The sequence below is a fragment of the Mytilus californianus genome, unplaced genomic scaffold, assembly GCF_021869535.1.
Source record: "Mytilus californianus isolate M0D057914Y unplaced genomic scaffold, xbMytCali1.0.p SCAF_3, whole genome shotgun sequence".
Taxonomy (NCBI): Eukaryota; Metazoa; Mollusca; class Bivalvia; order Mytilida; family Mytilidae; genus Mytilus; species Mytilus californianus.
Window position 1 is genome coordinate 120,407,320 of NW_026262679.1, and position 22,273 is coordinate 120,429,592.

The window sequence follows — 22,273 nt, forward strand, 5'->3', positions numbered from 1 at the left end:
AGTTTTTTCAGACACTTATCAAAAAGCAGAAGATCAAAGGAGCCAGAGCATTTAATTTCACATTCAGATATATTGATGATGTTCTTTCCATTAACAATCCAAATTTTTCTAATTTGGTTCCATTAGTATATCCTCCAGAACTAGAATTAAAGAAACAACAGACACGGCTTTATCCACCTCATTTTTAGACTTATACCTGGAATTTGACATAAGTGGTCATCAAAGTATCAGAATCTATGACAAACGAGACGAGTTTAATTTTGAAATTATAAATTTCCGCCACCTTAGCAGCAATATACCAACTTTTTTTTTTAAAGTTCATCGGAGGATACCAAGAACTTGTTGATGAATATTCCGTATTAACTTCACAAATAGTACATGATGGTCTTTAAGTATAGATTCTAGGTACTGACGTTGTTTATCATCTTTATTACGTGTTAAAGTGTTCTTTTTATTTGTCTTTGTATATTTTAAACCTTTACTGTTAAGTCCATATCGGTATACTACTGTTGCTTTTATTTGGTATATACTTTTGGCGTGACTAGGTATTTATACATCCCGCCATTGTGTTATCGTACTATGGTCATTTTTGTATTCTTGTCTTTCAATTTTGCTTATGTACTTTGTCTATAGAGTGTCTATATGCCATTTGGTTTTCTTTGTTCAAATAGCTATTTTTTTTTATAGTGATAACACAATATTTACTGCTGTACCCCAATTTTTGACATGTTTACCTATTGCGTCTGTTTGTTTTGGAATTCTATATGACTGTCATACAAATGAGAGGTTTAGCTAGCTATAAAACCAGGTTTATTCCACCATTTTCAACATAAGGAAATGCCTGTACCAAGGCAGAAATATGACAGTTATTTTCCATTCGTTTGATGTGTTTGAAATTTGGATTTTGCCATTTGATAAAGGACTTTCCGTTTATTCCTTGGAGTTCGGTATTTTTGTTATTTTACATTTTTCTTTCCCATTCCTGGAATGATACCCAAAAAATATATTTTTAACAGCACGCAAAATAGTAATGAAAACATTTAATCTGTGTTGTCTGTCAAAAGGAATACAAAAACACGCTGGAAAAGAGCGAAAAAAAAAGAAGTAAAAACATGGCACTATTTATGAAAAGTTCAAATGCAGGATTATCAAAATTGTTTAAAGCAATTGTTGTGTATTTGCTTTTTCTTTGTGTTTTGAAAAGTGATTTATTTTTCTATATAAAGCAAACACTGCTTTCTTTGACTGTTCCTATTTTTTTTTATCTAGCTGAACAACTAGTTCCACTATAGTTGAACAGAATATTCAAATAAGAGTATATACTTTTACCATGAGTATCAAAATCTAATTTAACCTGATATTTCTTTTTACTAAAACTTACAATTCTAGTCTTATTTTCTTATTTGTATAAATCTTGAGTGTCCTTTGACATTGATAACATAACTATCATCTGCATACAATATTATAAAAAAAAAAAACAAATAATGAATTAACATTTCCTGGCATCTACCGTTATATTTGACTTTTTTCTTCAACATAATTATCTACAGTATATAGATATTTATATATAAACAACTCTAAATTGAAAACAACGTTCAAACCTATGATTGCGTTGGATAAAAACCGCAATTTTTATACGTGTGAATTATATTTGCCTTCGGGCTTTTATGATCCGTTCATCCTATTTCGACTCTTCAAAATTCAACAGTCTATCCTAAATTGAGGCAAATTATATGGCCTTCCAAATACCGTTTCGATTCCTAACATCACCAAAGAGACATTAATTGTCGAAATCCGGATATGGTGTTCTAATTTTTGCACCTTTTGTTTGCGGTATACCATCTTTTCCGCAAGTTTATTGTTTTCTGTTTGGTATTGAATTGATAGTTAAGATCCATTTTGTTACATCTGATGATCCGTTTATTAGGCAATCGCCAATGGCAGTCAGCAGGGGTTAAGAACATCCGTTGTTCGACCTACTAGTCAAATGCGTTTTGTTAAAATATACTTTTTCACTTTTTCGGTCTTTTGGAAAATGTTGTTTCTGCTGTATTAAGACCCCTCTACCAAGAAATTTGTTTTGCATGCACACATATAAAAATAGCGGTTTTTATCCAACGCAATCATAGGTTTGAACGTTGTTTTCAATTTAGACTTGTTTATATTTTTTCGTTTGGACTTGTATTATATTTGCCTTCGGGTTTATATGATCCGTTCATCCTATTTCGACTGTTCAAAGTTCAAGAGTCTATCTTAAATTGAGGTAAATTATATGACCTTCCAAATACCGTTTCGATTCTTAACATCACCGAAGAGACATTAATTGTCGAAATCCGGATATGGTGTACTAATTTTTGCACCTTTTGTTTGCGGTATACAATCTTTTCGCAAGTTTATTGTTTTCTGTTTGGTATTAAATTAATAGTTAAGATCCATTTTGTTACATCTGATGATTGTTTGCGGTATACCATCTTTTCCGCAAGTTTATTGTTTTCTGTTTGGTATTAAATTAATAGTTAAGATCTATTTTGTTACATCTGATGATCCGTTTATTTGGCAATCGCCCATGGCAGTCAGCAGGGGTTAAGAACATCCGTTGTTCGACCTGCTAGTCAAATGCGTTTTGTTAAAATATACTTTTTCACTTTTTCGGTCTTTTGGAAAATGTTGTTTGTGCTGTATTAAGACCCCTCTACCAAGAAATTTGTTATGCATGCACACGTATAAAAATTGCGGTGTTTATCCAACGCAATCATAGGTTTGAACGTTGTTTTCAATTTAGACTTGTTTATATTTTTTCGTTTGGGCTTGTATTATATTTGCCTTCGGGTTTATATGATCCGTTCATCCTATTCCGACTCTTCAAAATTCAAGAGTCTATCCTTAATTGAGGTAAATTATATGACCTTCCAAATACCGTTTCGATTCCTAACATCACCGAAGAGACATTAATTGTCGAAATCCGGATATGGTGTACTAATTTTTGCACCTTTTGTTTGCGGTATACGATCTTTCCGCAAGTTTATTGTTTTCTGTTTGGTATTAAATTAATAGTTAAGATCCATTTTGTTACATCTGATGATTGTTTGCGGTATACCATCTTTTCCGCAAGTTTATTGTTTTCTGTTTGGTATTAAATTAATAGTTAAGATCTATTTTGTTACATCTGATGATCCGTTTATTTGGCAATCGCCCATGGCAGTCAGCAGGGGTTAAGAACATCCGTTGTTCGACCTGCTAGTCAAATGCGTTTTGTTAAAATATACTTTTTCACTTTTTCGGTCTTTTGGAAAATGTTGTTTGTGCTGTATTAAGACCCCTCTACCAAGAAATTTGTTATGCATGCACACGTATAAAAATTGCGGTGTTTATCCAACGCAATCATAGGTTTGAACGTTGTTTTCAATTTAGACTTGTTTATATTTTTTCGTTTGGGCTTGTATTATATTTGCCTTCGGGTTTATATGATCCGTTCATCCTATTCCGACTCTTCAAAATTCAAGAGTCTATCCTTAATTGAGGTAAATTATATGACCTTCCAAATACCGTTTCGATTCCTAACATCACCGAAGAGACATTAATTGTCGAAATCCGGATATGGTGTACTAATTTTTGCACCTTTTGTTTGCGGTATACGATCTTTCCGCAAGTTTATTGTTTTCTGTTTGGTATTAAATTAATAGTTAAGATCCATTTTGTTACATCTGATGATTGTTTGCGGTATACCATCTTTTCCGCAAGTTTATTGTTTTCTGTTTGGTATTAAATTAATAGTTAAGATCTATTTTGTTACATCTGATGATCCGTTTATTTGGCAATCGCCCATGGCAGTCAGCAGGGGTTAAGAACATCCGTTGTTCGACCTGCTAGTCAAATGCGTTTTGTTAAAATATACTTTTTCACTTTTTCGGTCTTTTGGAAAATGTTGTTTGTGCTGTATTAAGACCCCTCTACCAAGAAATTTGTTATGCATGCACACGTATAAAAATTGCGGTGTTTATCCAACGCAATCATAGGTTTGAACGTTGTTTTCAATTTAGACTTGTTTATATTTTTTCGTTTGGGCTTGTATTATATTTGCCTTCGGGTTTATATGATCCGTTCATCCTATTCCGACTCTTCAAAATTCAAGAGTCTATCCTTAATTGAGGTAAATTATATGACCTTCCAAATACCGTTTCGATTCCTAACATCACCGAAGAGACATTAATTGTCGAAATCCGGATATGGTGTACTAATTTTTGCACCTTTTGTTTGCGGTATACGATCTTTCCGCAAGTTTATTGTTTTCTGTTTGGTATTAAATTAATAGTTAAGATCTATTTTGTTACATCTGATGATCCGTTTATTTGGCAATCGCCAATGACAGTCAGCAGGGTTTTAGAACATCCGTTGTTCGACCTGCTAGTCAAATGCGTTTTGTTAATATATACTTTTTCACTTTTTTGGTCTTTTTGAAAATGTTGTTTATGCTGTATTTAGACCCCTCTACCAAGAAATTTGTTTTGCATGCACACGTATAAAAATAGCGGTTTTTATCCAACGCAATCATAGGTTTGAACGTTGTTTTCAATTTAGATCTGTATATATATATATATATATATATATATTTATATATATATATATATATATATCAAGTTAAAAGTAAAATGTTCTCTGGTATATTCAATGACTCTACCATCCATAGCTAAATACCTCCATATTTTGAAAATACAGAACTACCTATTATTTCGTATTCTTATAAAAACCCAGCAGAAGTTGATTTTTAATTATACGTCAGTTACATCAGACGTCAATATAGAAAATAATCCTCCTTCCACTTTAGACTGTGAAACATCTAGTTTTAGATATGTTCCCTATGGTCATGTCATTACAGGAGACCTCAACATCGTCGAAACTTTTCTTAAGAAAGGACCTATACATCGTCCTCCATCTATAATAGATAGGAAACAGTGTCGTCAGGTCATTAAAGACGCTTTGTCTGCCTACAGTAAAAATCGTTGTAAACGTGACAAATCTGATAAAAAATCTCTAGACAGTTATTTGAATAAAATTATGAATACCGTTGATATTCGTATATCTCACTTTGAAAACAATTCTGAAATTAATAATAGGGTCCATGATATACCCATTTCTAGAATAAAAAATAAACTCCAAGTACTCGCAAAGCGGTTTGTGATCGTACCGGCAGACAAAGCAGCCAATAATGTAGTGGTGGTGTGACGCATTTACTACACGGAAGATCTCCAAAACGAAATTATCAATTCGTCTACATTCAGGTCCGTACGCTAAACAGAGAGTCAAATTGTAAACAACCATATCACTGCCACTACCCAGCTTAAAGCCTCTTCCGAACATTTGAAAGTCCCGACTATGTACTGGTTACCTAAATTACACAAACAACCATTTAAATTCCGTTTCATCTCCGCATCTAGTAAGTGTTCTACTACTAATCTGTCAGTGCTTCTACCAACTTCCATTACTACTATCAAAGAACTTGTTATTAACTTTTGTAATAAAGCTTATGAAAATAATGGTATTAATTACTTTTGGAGTGTTAAAAACTCTTTAGAGGTTTGAGATAAAATACGTGCTTTTGATGGTCCTTTTTAATTCTGTTGACAGTTATGATTTTTCTACTCTCTACACTACACTTCCACACAATCTTATCAAGAAAAAGTTTCCATATTTGATTAAATGGTCTTTTGAAAAAGTCTCATTGCAAATTTATTTGCTGTAACTCGTTTAAAGCCTTTTTCTGTAACGAAAAAGGAAAGTATGCTAGATACACTTACTGGAAATGTGAAGATATGATTGAAGCTATAAATTTTCTCCTGGACAATATATATTTACGTTTCGGCGATAAAGTGTATCGACAGGTATTAGGTATTCCTATGGGCACTAACTGCGCCCCTTTAATAGCAGATTTATTCCTGTTTTGCTATGAATCTCAGTTTATGACCAAACTCAGTAAAGACACCTCATTGTTACATTTTGTTGATACATTCAACAATACCTACTGTATATCTTGATGATATTTTTTCGTTAAATAATCAAGAGTTCTCTAAATATACCACCGAAATTTATCCAAAGGAACTTACTTTGAATAAATCTAAAATAAACAGCAGTAGTTGTCCTTTTCTAGATTTAGACATTTCAATTTCTAAAGGGAAACTCCATACTAAAATTTACGACAAAAGAGACGATTTTTCATTCCCTATTGTTAATTTTCCTTTTTTAGACGGAGATGTTCCTTTAACTCCATCATACGGTGTTTATATATCCCAACTCGTTCGTTATGCCCGTGTGTGTAGTGATGTCATAGATTTTAACGAACCGTAATTAATGCATCACTGGTAAATTATTAAGTCAGGGATTTCGTTACCATAAATTACTTAAAACTTTTACTAAATTCCTTCATAGATACAAAGATTTGATTAGTAAATTTGGCTGTACCTATTAAACATTTAAACCCGCTGCATTTGTTTGCACCTGTCCTAAGTCAGGAACCTGATGTTCAGTGGTTGTCGTTTGTTGATGTGGTTCATAAGTGTTTCTCGTTTTTTATATAGATTAGACCGTTGGTTTTCCTGTTTAAATGATTTTACACTAGTCATTTTTGGAGCCCTTTATAGCTTGCTGTTCGGTATGAGCCAAGGCTCCGTGTTGAAGGCCATACTTTGACCTATAATGGTTTACTTTTACAAATTGTGACTTGTCTCATTGGCACTCATAGCACATCTTCTTATACATGTATCTATCTATGTCATACCTGTCATTATTCAATGTTATATAATGATTCATATGTTGTTAAGAATTATTTAGTAAGTTTCGGCACGCGCCAATATAAACAATGGTAGGGTCAGAAAAGGTGACAGTAAAAAAAAGGATCAGGACAAATTGTATTCTCCTGTTAAATAAAAGTAGAATGGATACCATAAAGAAATGTGGTACAAGAGGTAATTTGGAATACTACAGAAAGGGGTCTGATAATTCGAATAGTAGTTTAATTTAAGAGTCTGGATCTTAATCTGAATCAGAGACAGAATTAAAATCTGATCCAAAGCATGTGCATAATTTTGTACAAAAAAGAGTAAGATGTAGAAATATACAACATGCTTTGCTGATAGAAGGGTCAAATTTGAAGTCACCCACCAACAACCAACAATTCAAACATGTGGAGCGCAACTAAATAGAAAATAAAACGATTTCTGTAAAGGAAAACCAGGCCCATTTGATAATTCTGGAGAAATAAAAGCAAAACCTCCAAATCAGCAGGGAAAAGAACCTCACTGCTAAAGATATTAAAACTAATGTAACTAAAACAGTGATAGAACTGCCTCAAATTGTTAAGGGGGAGGACAACTGGGGAACTGCAGAAATAAAGGGGACTTAAAGAGAAAACCCAGATAAAATATTTAAAAAAAGCACTTAAAAGTGCTTGCAAATAAACAGGATTAGCAAATTACTCTTCAAAAAATAATTTAACTGAGTTATTAAAATTTGATATTGAAGAAACACCAATTGGAAATAGAGAAAAAGAAAAAACGCGGTGCAATTAACGAAGTACTCCATCCAGTTGTCATTAATCCATAAAAGAAAATTGACGTATTAAAAGGTTACCTACACTATCAATCAAAGTAAAATATCTGATGCAATAGCAAAGTAGTGTTGATTAAAGGTGCAGTTAGTTTTAAAAGTGGAGATGATGAAAACTGATCCTGCAACTGAAGATACTATATATTCAACTCAATATTTTGGATCATAACAAACAATTGTTATTATATTAATAGATCTTGAATAGGAAATTGATGTTGTCGTAGAAAAAGTTACAGAAAATATGGCTACGATTCAGAATTAGGGATTCTGATTGACATAATGCCATATCGAGCATTTGGTCGTTTATTTCAATAAGTTTCAAGGACAATTTTATTCGCACTGCAAGTTGAAAAGGAAGATCAGAAGCATACCAATAGATTATGAGTCAATTTCAATAATAGTGAAATGAGCTCAAGTTTGATGACATTCAATAATCAGTGTCACTAAAGGCGATTCATAAATTTGAAAGATTAAACAACGATCTTAGTATAAATGTTTTGTTATAATGAGGAAGAGGAAGGAATAGAGCGTATTCCTTGGGAATATCTAAAAGTAAAAGGAAAGAGGAATATATTTCATTTATTAGCAATAATAATATTCAATTTTATCGTTAAACGCTTGACTAGAATTTTAGGATGACAAGTATCAACTCGTGGACATATAAAAATAAAAATATGTTAGATGAACATTTAGAATATGGTGTACAGCATGTGACGCATATATAAAATCTGAAAACTATTATCGCACAATGAAGGTGCCACTTACTATATATGCGGATTTTGCTACAATACCAAATATACTTGGAGATTACAAAAAGCTCACCAAAGATAAAAGGCTTATAATTTTGTGCGATAATTACGCGTATCGTTTACAAAAAAACTCACCTCTGAATCAAAAAAGTTAAAAGGACAAATAAAGTATGAAGTTGAAGAACGTTGAGGACCAAAAATCCGAAAAGTTTAACAAAATACAGTTAAGGTCATTTATTCCTGCGGTAGAAAATCCTTAGTATTTCGACCAATTCAAAGTTTTATTAACAGTTGATTTAATTATATTATCATATCAACAATACTTCAAGTCAACACAAAAGTGCTTGTTTCTAGCCTAGTGTTCAGTGCATGGAAATAGCGATAGAAGCTATTGCTTTAAACCAAACTTAGGAAAAAAATGGTTATAACTAGGAAAGATAAAAAAGCTTTTGGATCCAGTTCAACCTGCCACATTTGCGATTGAGAGTTAAAAAATGTTAAATAAAGGAGTTGCATGTACACAAATACATGCTCAGGTCAACAATCCATATATGGCTTGTTATTGCAAAACACAAACAACTAGAAATTTGTCTTATTTAGATGCCAACAATGTTTCTGGATATTCTATGGCACAACCTCTACCTACAAGAGATTTTGAGTGGGTAGATAAAGCGGAAATTAAACAAATTAGAAACTGTGCATATGATTATGATTATGAATATCGGATTGAATGTGATATTGCATATCCAAAATCATTTACATAAGGACTAATCACTAGATCAATAAATTGTTGATATTAATAAGGTGCACAAAATAATATCAACATTAAATAACTGCACCAAAGATGAGCTCTGTTCAGGAAATCTTAAATAATATTTATCACTTGGAATGAAATTGAATAATGTTCACATAATTATTAGATTTGCTCAATCCCCATTGCTTATCAAATATATAGATTTAAATACTATTCTAAGTTCTAAAGCCTTGTCAGCATCTTCAAACTTGTGAATAACTCTGCTTCTTGGAAAAACTATGGAAACTAATTGTAAGAGATATGGTTTTAAATTGGTAACCAGTGAAAAAACAGGCAACTTAAATTTGTAGCTAAACCAAAGTTTTACAGGAAAGTTATTTCGACAGAAATTTTGGAAGCTGTTCATATGATAAAGTCCTCCGGCTTCCACGTTATGTGAAACTACCTATTCTAGGAGCGGCGTGAATCAGATGTGGATAGTAAAAACTTCCCAAGATCTGTCTCTTTCATCTTGCAATAGTATTAAAAATTTGACTTTTCTATCCTCTACACAAGTATTCCCCATTCCTAACTAGAAGACACATTGAAAGAATTTGTCCTGCAATTTTTCATAAAAAGAATGGCTAAGTATCTTGTCTTAGGGAGTTATAAATCGTACTTGGTAAAAAAAATACATCGCTCTGATTTAAACAACATATTCTCTGAAACTGACATTACCAAGATCCTTAATTTCTTGAATGACAACATATTTGTTACGTTTGGAGGACGTGTTTTTGAACAAACAATTGTCCTTCCCATAGGAACCAACTCTGCTCATCTTGTCGATTTTTTCCTTTAGTCATATGAGGCTGACTTCATACAGGATACAGGCGCTTCTTATGAATAATGAAAAGAAGCTATTTTTATCCTTTAACTTCACTTTCCGCTATATAGATGATGTCCTCTCACTAAATAATTCAAAGTTTGGTGACTATGTTGATCGAATTAATCCATTGAACTTGAAATAAATGATTCAACAGATACATTTAATTCTGCCTCATATCTTGACTTACATCTAGAAACTGACAATGATGGGCGGCTGAGAACAAAACTTTACGACAAAGGAGATGATTTCAGATTCCCAATTATGAACTTTCCATTTTCATTTAGCCACATTCCAGCTGCGCCTGCATATGGAGTTTATATCTCCCAGTTGATACAATATTCCAAGGATTGCGTTTCCTATCATGACTTCTTTGATAGAAGGTTGCTGCTCACAAGGAAGCTGTTAAACCAAGAGTTTCAAGTGGTGAATTGAAATCATCCCTTCGAAAATTTTACAGACGCCATCACAAGTTGGAAAACCGTTACGGAATATCTGTTTTACAGATAACGACGGATATGTTCCAATGGTCGTAACCACAACCCTGTCCTCCTTTTCCCCGAATGTGACCTAACGAAATAGACTTATCGCCGGGTTTGTACTTACTTGTGAGCAACACGACGGGTACCACATGTAGAGCAAGATCTGATTACCCATCTGGAACACCTGAGATCACCCCCGGTTTTTGGTGGGGTTCGCGTTCCTCATGCAGCCTTTAGTTTTCTATGTTGTGTTTTGTATACTGTTGTTTATCTTTTGGTCTTTTTCTTTTTTTGACATGGCGTTGTCAGTTTATTTTTGACTTATGAGTTTGAATGTCCCTTTGGTATCTTTTGCCTCTCTTTTATAGATCCATCTAAATCGAAGAAAAAGTTTTGTTTGAAAATATTTTGTAACTTACCGTATTGAACGAATAATCGATATTTCCTACTTAAACTGGGTCTGTGAGAGTATGGTAGTATGGTAGAAGGATAAAACCTAACTTTAAACATGAAATTTCAGAAGTTGATGTTTACATCCAACAGCATTGCGACTTGAGTGTAGGTAGTGCTTCAATCTAAGAAGTGACTATAGAGTTATGATAGAAAATTTCAACACAAATTGAATGCAACGATTATATTTTATGTCAGAAATGTAAAAAACAATAGCATTCGTTGTCCGTTTTGGGTGAGAGTCTGTATTTAATATCCTGAAAAAACATAAAAGTAAAATATAGCATAACATTGGCTTCACGATGCTATCAGTTTTTTGTTGCTATTTTAGTAATCGTGACAAATTTTCAATTCAGAAATTTCTAATCAGATTTTTTTATATAAAGAAACCTTAGTTAGTGTTTGTCGTATTGCCATTCTAAAAAAAACTTTGGTATGATTTATTACTATGGTTAAAAATCATTACTAGTATTAAATTTTGTTTTATTTCGACCAATTATTCTCATGATCGTTTATGGTAGACTTGCAGGATCACTGGAATAGTTTTGCTATCTAGATTCCATGGTTCCTTTTGAAAAAACACAATTTATGGAATTCTAGGAAAAACAGTTTTTGCGTATGCATTCTACGGTAATTTTGTTTGGAACTGACGACAACAAATTGTTGATTGGCAATTTTCTGCTAAATTAGATATGGTGTCGATGTTGATTTATAATATACAGCAATGTAGGAAGAATTTAATGAAAACCATGTCAACATATCTGCTTTAATCAAACAAATATATGAAAGCAAGCCAGTCTATGAGCAATTAAAACAATGATCTTATATTGATTTTAAGCTGACATTATCTTACCTTTGCCTTTTCCATATCCATAACCACCATGTCCTCCATAACCACCATATCCTCCATAACCACCTCCTCCTGCACCTCCTCCACCATGTCCTCCTCCATAACCACCATATCCTCCATAACCACCATAACCTGCATAACCACCATAACCACCATATCCTCCATAACCACCACCGTATCCTCCGCGTCCATAACCAGCATATCCTCCTTCATATCCTCCAACTCTTACAACAAATATTTTTCTTCCTCCTCTGTATCCTCCTCCATAACCACCTCCTTATCCTCCTAAAACACCACCCTATCCTCCATATCCACTATATTCTCCATATCCACCATACCCTCCATATCCGCCATATCCTCCGTATCCACCTCCTCCAGATCCACCGCTGCCATGCCTTCCTGCGGAGTGTAACCTTGTGAAATAGCACGTTAAAAATTCGGTTTAGCGTGTCGGTTTATTACAAAGCGTGGTTAATATTCATATTACATTAACATGTTCTCATCTTTTAGATGCATTTAATTTGCTGCTGGGAGTTAATCTTTCACCTCATCATCATCACAAAAAATATCTTTGCTAGAGACAGAAAAGAAAAATAGTATTCGGTGTATGCAAATTGTAAAATTGTATGACCTAAGCCTATATTAAATTGTCGTTATATCAAGCACATACATGTTGCATAGATTGATCTATATGCATTGTATGTTTTATTCAAAATCAAAGGCTTATCAGATGTGTGTGCCAAACAAGTTAAATGTATAATTATGTCACCCGATCGACAATGTTGAGTGACATATTGCTTTTCCTCCGTTTCTTTTTTTCTTATTTTTCTTATTCTTCCGAGGAAATCCTAACAGACTACTTCACTAATGTTTATGAAACTAAGGTATAATGTAAAGCAACATATGAAGATGTGATGGACACTTGTGGAATTTTTAAATGGCCGCCGTTACCATGGGAATCGAAAAATGTAAATAAATATTTTTTGGGGATTTTGTGAATTTTTTAAGTATGCCTGAACTTATATATGTTTTTGATGAATTTGACAATCATCGCAACTACTATCGTGCTATGGAAACTACAGAAAAAATGTCAAAAATTTCAGAATGCTCCAGACGTTATAAAACTTTACAGAAATGTTATCTGGAATTTGTAGATGTGGCATTTGGAATTGGAATTTCCAAAATGGCTGTCGTGATTATTGGAGCAATGCAAAAATTGACAAAATGCTCCTAAAACCATAAAGTAGAATTTAAAAATGGTCACCGTTACCATGGAAACAGAAAAATTTCAAAAATTTCCAAAAGCTACAAACTAGAAAACTGAATACACTTGCAAGTGTAGCTGAGACATTTGACTTTTGAATTTCCAAAATGGCAGCCGTTGGCATAGAAACAGCAAATATGTGAAAACTTTCAAAATGCTCCAAACTTAATCATGTAAATGAAACTTTACAGAAATGACAACTGACATATATGTATATATATCTGGCATTCGACTTTGGAATTTTCAAAACGGCTGCCGTAACCGTGGCAATGCAGGTAGTTTACATCTGCTATTGCTTGTAATAGCAATTCTAGTTGTCAATCGTTATTGTCTTTTGTTAGTACTAGCAGCCAGTTCGATATTTAAAATTTCTTTAGTAAAAATTATAAAGAAACAAATACTATCTTTAAAAAAAGATTGTCGACTTCTTAAGATTGTAGCAAAAATTGTTTCGTCTTTTTGATCATATGTAAATGCCCTAAATGTGACGTCAAAAGTCTGACACAATTTATACACTGCTAATAGCCTGGTGGTTGTCGTTGTTTCACGTCTGTTATATTTGTTTTTCGTAAATTGTTTTGTTTTAAATTAGGCCGTTAGTTTTCTCAATTGAATCGTTTCATATTTTTCATGTCGGGGCCTTTTATAGCCGACTATATGGTATGGATTTTTCTCATTGTTGAAGGCCGTACGGTTGCCTATAATTGCTTAAATTCACTTTTGAACTTTGGTGGATAGTTATCTCATTGGCAATCATACCGCATCTCCTTATTTTTATATTGTAAAGGTATGTAGAGTATTTTCTCAGAGATAAGTGCCTATGAAATGAAGTTAAAATAAAATATAAACAATATAAATCATAACAAATTGAACAAAAAATTGTTTTAAAACAGGTAAGAAATTTTATGTCAATGATAAATATATATATATATACAAGTATAAATTTAACAATTAGAGATGCAAACCGTTTTGTCACGAAAAAAAGACGAACGCCGAATAGAGATGATCTATAACACATCTTTTGACAGGTAATTAAATTCGCTCTATATATATTGAGACCCCTCCCCTTTTTGACACTCTTTATTTCTAAATGTTCATATTTCAATTCTGAAGTTTGTCTACAAAATTTTCACTGCACTTGCATGTACACAAAATTATCACGGGGATATGATTCATGTGGAACTGAATTTCACTTGAAACGAGACAATGAAATGTATTTTTACCTGTACAGACGATAATGATACGTATACATGATTGATAGTTGTTACAGGTTAGAGGAGGGTTGGGCGTCCACTAACATGTTTAATCCTACCACATTCAATGTGTGTCTGTCCAAAGTCAGGAGCCGGTAATTCAGTGGTTATTTTGTGCATAAATCAGACCGTAAGTTTTCTCGTTTGAATTGTTTAAAATTTGTCATTTCGGGGCCTTTTACAGCTGACTATGTGGTATGGGTTTTACTCATTGTTGAAGGCTGTACGGTGAACTATTGTTGTTAATTTTTCTGTCAACTTGGTATATTTTAGAGAGTTGTTTCATTGTCAATCATAACAAATCTTCTTATTTTAATATTAATTTCCCATTGGGTGATGACCATTTCAATACTTATATGTTTATCTGAATGTTTTAATCTTACAGATCTAAAATTTTCCGTCCGTAGATTAGTCTGTTTGATGTAGCGTGTGCATATCTTGAGTGGTATGGTTGTTTACGTTCTATAAAAACCCTCGAAAATTACAGCACGCGATATGATGTGTTCCAGTATAATTTCTCATAAAATTCGAATTTTTCCACTAATAAATATTTTCTATTTTTATGCATCATCACGCGAATCGAGACTCTTTCAAAATGTCACAACATAAATTATGATATGTTTTGTGCTTCTTTTGTTTAAAATCCAACAGCTTCACATTTTTTTGGCAAACAGACTAACTTAGACTAATTCAAGTCATTACTGACAAAGTCTTATTGTTGTCATATGACATGTTGTATATAATTCGTACTTCGGCAATTACATTTGCTGTCTTGTATCATTGAAACAAAAATAGTTGACAAGCTGGATTTTGTTTGATTTTTTTGGATTCGGAATTAACATTTGGAATCATGTTGACATTATTGATGTTGAATAAATTAAACTGCGTAAATAAATAAGTGTAATAAGACTCTTATAGACGACTTTTGACTACATTAACATATATATATATATATATATATAAGTAACATTTACAACTGTTACACATGAATCGCCGTCCCCAAAGTATTAACCAAAGGAAACTGTAAAATTATTAGAATTCAGGTGACAAAACAATATTCCATGCAATGTGTTAGTTGCTAGTGAACAGTTGGACAACCTATGTTACACAGCATTACTTGAAAAGAAATCGAGTGAACTTTTTAAATTTTGAAATCTTCATGCATTGCGCGAGTATTCTACAATTTCCTGTACAGATAATGTATGCAAACTGGATCCGGTGAATACCTCTTTTATCTGAGCATTCCATTCAATACTTTTATTTACAAAAACGGCCCAAATAATTAGATATTTGACGAGTTTGACTGACCTATCTTGTCCGAAGGGACAAACTTTCCCGTCCCCGCATGACGAGTTTGACTGACCTATCTTGTCCGAAGGGACAAACTTTCCCGTCCCCGCATGATGAGTTTGACTGACCTATCTTGTCCGAAGGGACAAACTTTCCCGTCCCCGCATGACGAGTTTGACTGACCTATCTTGTCCGAAGGGACAAACTTTCCCGTCCCCGCATGACGAGTTTGACTGACCTATCTTGTCCGAAGGGACAAACTTTCCCGTCCCCGCATGACGAGTTTGACTGACCTATCTTGTCCGAAGGGACAAACTTTCCCGTCCCCGCATGACGAGTTTGACTGACCTATCTTGTCCGAAGGGACAAACTTTCCCGTCCCCGCATGACGAGTTTGACTGACCTGTCTTGTCCGAAGGGATAAACTTTCCCGTCCCCGCATGACGAGTTTGACTGACCTGTCTTGTCCGAAGAGACAAAATTTCCCGTCCCCGCATGACGAGTTTGACTGACCTGTCTTGTCCGAAGGGACAAACTTTCCCGTCCCCGCATGACGAGTTTGACTGACCTATCTTGTCCGAAGGGACAAACTTTCCCGTCCCCGCATGACGAGTTTGACTGACCTGTCTTGTCCGAAGGGACAAACTTTCCCGTCCCCGCATGACGAGTTTGACTGACCTGTCTTGTCCGAAGGGACAAACTTTCCCGTCCCCGCATGACGAGTTTGACTGACCTATCTTGTCCGAAGGGACAAACTTTCCCGTCCCCGCATGATGCCAATCATAGGTATTGGACACGGTGAATAATACTTTACCATATATTTTATGAAATGTATGGTAAAGTTAATGCTCTGATTAATGAAACTATGCCTGAAGTAATTTTAGAAATGCATAATTTTATGTTGTATAAAATGTTAGTGTACAATGTATTTTAAAATGTACACACACATGCCAGATAGCTCCTTATAGGTGCACAAAGAGAGCAGGCGTGTAGCCTTATTCAATCTGTTTTTAATGAAATGAACATTTGGTTCAAATCAAACCGCGGTTATCATTTATATAAGTATAAATAGATAAGAATGAGCCTGCAATGTAAAACTACAACGGCCGCATGGAATACCTACATGAAATAAGATTATACATGAAGGTAAATAAATATAATTATGGATACCCTTTTTTGTCACGGCATTAAATTGTTTATATTTATTAAACCCACTCTGCCCACCGAAAAAATACAAAAAAAAGTCACACAAATACAAACTTCACAACAAAGGACAAAACATTAACTATATCAAATATAACAAGAATAAATTAAAACTAGTATCTCAATTGTTTTTAAAACAATTGAAAGGTCTTTCCCTTTCAATATACATAAGAAGATGTGGTATGAGTGCCAATGAGACAACTCTCCATCCAAGTCACAATGTGTAAAAAGTAAACAATTATAGGTCAAAGTACGGCCTTTAACAGCCTGATATTTGTAATGCACTCTTAACGACCTTTCATTTGACATGCGAAGAGCATACCTTCTTAAACTTTTCACTTTTTGAATTTAATGACCCTATCCACCTAAATTTTCGAGATCGGAAGTATGATATCTGTAATGTAGATTTGATGACCTTTCATTTGATATGCGACAACACCATCTTCTTGAAAGTTTCCTTTTTGCACTTGATAACTCCATCTAACTCATTTTTGGAGGACCGTAATTTGTTATTTGAAATGTACACTATGACCTTTCATTTGATATCCAACAACCTTACCATCTTAGAAGTTTAAATTTTTTCACTTCAGAACCCACCCGTCTCCCTGGGATGAAAAGGGGGTTCCAAATTTTCCTTCATGAGTAGGGATTAATATGAAAACAACCGTTTTATGACACCTTTATCAACCAATGACTTAAAATCACCACCAAAAGCTGACTGAAGATACACAGAACTGTAAGAACTCATACTGGATAAATGTGAACTATTTTGGTACTCATCATTTTAATGCAAGTAATCATAAATGTCGAATAACCCTAAAGATTAATAATGTGCGATGGATTACCCTTTTAGCCTATCGATTTTTACACGAGTTATCTCCTATCAAAATGACGTCACTGAAGTGTGTAAACCAAATGGCAACGTCCAGGTTAGAAGCCCGTTGACTGGAGTGACGAAGAAACAAGTATTTGAAATTTATTTTGTGCCAAGGATAGCTTTCACAAACGGCAATTTTCAGACGAGGCATTTTAAGTCATTAAAAGAATTCTCTGCCGTAAGTGTTTTGACAATTTGCTACTACAGTAAGACATGTACAAGAGCTTCTTTAAAATGTTTTTTCAATGGTTCGAAGGGTTCTTTGGAATAATTAAACAAATGTGGCTCATTCGAAATGGATCATATCCAAGATCGTCTACCCTTCAAATTTCTCTTACTTCGGACTGCGCCCTCAGAGAAATGATCTTTTACGGTTGACAATTCTTGATATTCACCCTTTTGACGGTCCCTAATTGTATATACTGAAAGAAAAAAATAGTATAAAATATGAAAAAAATAACTACAACTCTAACATCAAACATGTTGACATCTAATATTTCGCGTAATAAAGACACATCCATTTTCAACTTCCCAATTATCAATTTCCCATTTCTCAGCAGTAACATACCTTCTGCCCCATTGTATGGTGTTTACATATCTCAGTTGATACGTTATGCTCGTGCATGTTCACGCTATAAGGACTTCATATACAGGAGTGAGCTCCTTACGCAGAAACTGTTCAATAGAGTTATGAGGAGGAAAGATTAAAAATGACAATCCGTAAATTGTATGGACATCATCACGAATTGATTGATCTATGCGATGTGTCTGTGTCTAAACTAATTAACGACACTTTTACCACGTTTTAGATTGTGGTTTACCATCTACGTCGTCTGGTCTGCTAAGTACCAAACGTGACCCATTCCCGAATATAACTGTTTTCCCGAGTGTTAATTTGCATTAATATTAGACGTGTCTCGGTATTTATACATCCAACATTCATGCATTTAGTTATGATGCTGCGTTTGTAATTCTGGTTGGATCATATCGTTTGTGGTTTGAATTCTATTTTTATTTTTTACATGTATGTAAAAATTAAGATTATTAATCATCTAGTTCATTTATATGATTTTTAGTTAAAAGCTACTATATGCACAGGATTTATTTGTTTTTACAGTTTTGATTTAGAAGAAAAACCGAGAAGGTTAGAAAATGCAAATAATTACACCATTACTAACACAATTCTATATTAATATTCTTGTAATGGTTAGAAAATACTTAAAAAAACACCATCACAAACTTAATCCCAATTTTATATTCTATTTTTAGAAATTTACCTGTGACGTCACTTTTTGTGGCGTTGATAGATTCGTGTGACGCACAGTTCATAATGCTATTGCGATGTAAATAGAAGGTGTCCGTTGTTATTCTGTGGTTTACATGTTGTAGTGTACTATTATATTATTTATTTATGTATGTCTCTGTCCTGAGTTTTCTTGCGTTTAGTTGTAATGTATTACTGACACGTAGCGTCGTCATTATAACGATATTTTTAACATTGCCATATAAGCGGGAGGTTTGGCTAGCCATAAAACCAGATTCAACCCACCATTTTTTCTTAAAACGTCCTGTACCAAGTCAGGAATATGACAGTGGTTATCAAATAGTCCGTTTCTATGTATGTTGGCGTTTGTTAGCAGTTCAATGTTTATGTTGTTTCGTTGTTTTCCTCTTATAGTTGATGTGTTTCCCTCTGTTATGGTTTGTGACCCGGATTTGTTTCAGTTAAATCGATTTATGACTATTGAACAGCGGTATACTACTGTTGCCTTTATTTGGCATATAATGGAGAAACCACGGAGGTTACAATCAGTGCTTTCAATGAGATTTTTTCTTTTTGTCCACTTATAAATTTAGTTTTAATCTCATTTTTCTGTCCTTAATTGAGCCTCTGAATATTGCTGTCGGGCATATGGAAACATAATCGTTCGTTTTGTCATAATAAATATTTAGATCTATAAATTTATAAAGCAGATATGAAAGTTCTAGGAACCCATCATTACGGCAGCTAGATATTGATATGTATTTATTCTCAACCTATTTACATTAAAAAGTATGAATACTATTATTTCTTTTCGTGTTATATGTTACCTGCGTTTTCGTAACATGTCATTCGTGTCCAATTTACATTTAAAAACTACAATAACATATCCGAGTGTAATATGAACCCATAACTATACAATATACCTAATTTTCATCTTAGAATATGTCTCGCCAATCTACAAACTGTCCCAACCGACATAAAAATGAATCAAAGAAGTTACTTAAAGACACACATCACATCTAATAAGATAAACACTACAACAAAGCATTTTAAGGAAACGTTTCATACAAACATTCAGCAGCATGACGGAACCGAATGTTTGATAAATTTGTCATCATTGAAAATTGTGTCCTGTTGAAAAAATACTCCGATTCTAATATATAATCCTAAAAATCTAACATCGCCAAATTCATGTCGCTAATATAAGAATGAAAAACATAATACAAGGCAAGTAAAAGAAAGGGTGTGGTGCATACATGCCAATGTGGCAACTATCCACCAGATGCAATATCAATTGAGAATATTCACGACTGTAAACAAATAATCCTATTTTTGATATTCAAATACGACGTTCAGTTTATTGTTTTTATTAAATAAAAATAGAATATCAAACCCTTTTCTGTGTAACGTCTGGCGTAAGTTGGAATATCTGTATGAATTAATATCACTGCACTTTTTGGCGTATGAAAATATGTGTATTGCCCATAGTTGTCAAAACAGTAGTAAATTGTTAATTTGAGGCGAAAATTTGCTTTAAATTCTTTTCATAATGTTAGCAAGTTAAAGGTTTGATTGACTTGCTTGCTTTGTTTGTATAAATGTTTGCTTACCTAAACAAGTGTTAATAAATGAATTGCCACCAGTAAGTTTATGTTAAAAACCTTACCTAAACAAGTGTTACTAAATGAATTGCCACCATTAAATTAATGTTAAAAACCTTACCCAAACAAATTTTACTAAATGAATTCCCACCAGAAAGTTTATGTTAAAAACCTCACCCAAACAAGTGTTACTAAATGAATTGCCACCAGTAAGTTTATGTTTAAAGCCTTACCGAAACAAGTGTTGCTAAATGAATTGCCACCAGTAAATTTATGTTAAAAACCTTACCTAAACAAGTGTTGTTAAATGAATTGCCACCAGTAAGTTTATGTTAAAAACCTTACCTAAACAAGTGTTACTAAAAGTAAGTTTATGTTAAAAAACCTTACCTAAACAAGTGTTGGTAAATAAATTGCCACCAGTAAATTCATGTTAAAAACCTTACCTAAACAAGTGTTGCTAAATGAATTGCCACCAGTAAGTTTATGTTAAAAACCTTACATAAACAAGTGTTGCTAAATGAATTGCCACCAGTAAGTGTTTTGTTAAAAACCTTACCTAAACAAGTGTTGCTTAATGAATTGCCACCAGTAAGTTTATGTTAAAACCCTTACCTAAACAAGTGTTGCTAAATGAATTGCCACCAGTAAGTTTATATTTAGCTCACTCTAACTTTACTGAAATAAGGATTACTAAATAGAACACTCTTAGTCTTTTCAAAGGTCCCATTGGATTTTTTGGGGTTATACCATATTCTTAGGGACTTGGTTTCGATGAAATTTATGTCATGTAATTATAAAGGTAAGTTTTTTTACTATAAGTGTAGTTGACCATCAGATATTAAACATACTCAGCTCTTTTGCTACTTAAAACTAAACAACTGTGGATTCATCATTATTCGTGGGATATCAATTCTTGTGGACTCCATGGGTGAAGGAAAACCACGAACCCAAATGTTCAACTAAGTACAAATTTTCTATTAGCTTGTTTGCAGACTGTGTCAAAACCATGAAATCAAATATTCATGAAAATAAAATAGTTCCTCAATCCAAGAAAATTGGTATCCTATAAAATCAAATGAACCCACAGTATGAAGGATGCAGTTCATCCAAATGTATCCAGTTAAATTTACTCTAGGTGATGTTGAGTGATTAACTGTGATAAAGGGTTATGTGTACCTGATATTGAATGTGACAACAGTTTAATTCATGTCATTGTCATAAATTATGTATCGACAATGCAGTGAGGGAATTAAATACAATCAGTAACTATGAAACTCACCAACAAGCCTGATTTTAACTGAATAACATTGTGTGTATTGTAATTACATGATCACCGGTACTACCTGTAAATCTTTTTTCAAATGTATTGAATGTTTTCAGTTATTTCCATTGATGGTTCATTCCTTATTGAGTGATGACCTTAAACTACAGACATCTACTATGGATACACTGTATGACCTTACCCATGATGCACCAAAAGTTGTTGCCAAACATAATGATTCATTGATTCCTCAGCTTCTCTAGCTAGCAAAAGCACAGACTTCAATGGTAATATGTAGTTTTGAAAGTTAATCTTGCACAAAATTTTTAAAAGAATTTTTGGTTGTTAGTGGAAGGACTATAACTTCAATATGCTCATTTTACATGAAACAGACAAGTTTATGTCTTTGGGATATAATGAATGCAAATGTGATAGCATTTAGGCCTATTGGTTATAATTAGTCAATGGAAAACAAATGAGTTTAATGGAAAACAGTAAATATAAATCATGA

At 33.4% G+C, this 22,273-nt stretch overlaps 1 protein-coding gene across 1 annotated transcript in view; it reads left to right on the forward strand.

Moving 5' to 3' along the window:
• LOC127735977 (MMS19 nucleotide excision repair protein homolog) overlaps positions 1 to 22,061 on the forward strand; it is a 168,239-nt gene extending 146,178 nt beyond the window's left edge. Inside the window, exon 24 of the mRNA XM_052246460.1 lies at positions 21,882 to 22,061. Coding sequence (XP_052102420.1) covers positions 21,882 to 22,025 — 144 coding nt within the window. The 3' untranslated portion in view covers positions 22,026 to 22,061. The remainder of the gene's footprint in view (positions 1 to 21,881) is intronic.
• The last annotated feature ends 212 nt before the right edge of the window (positions 22,062 to 22,273 follow it).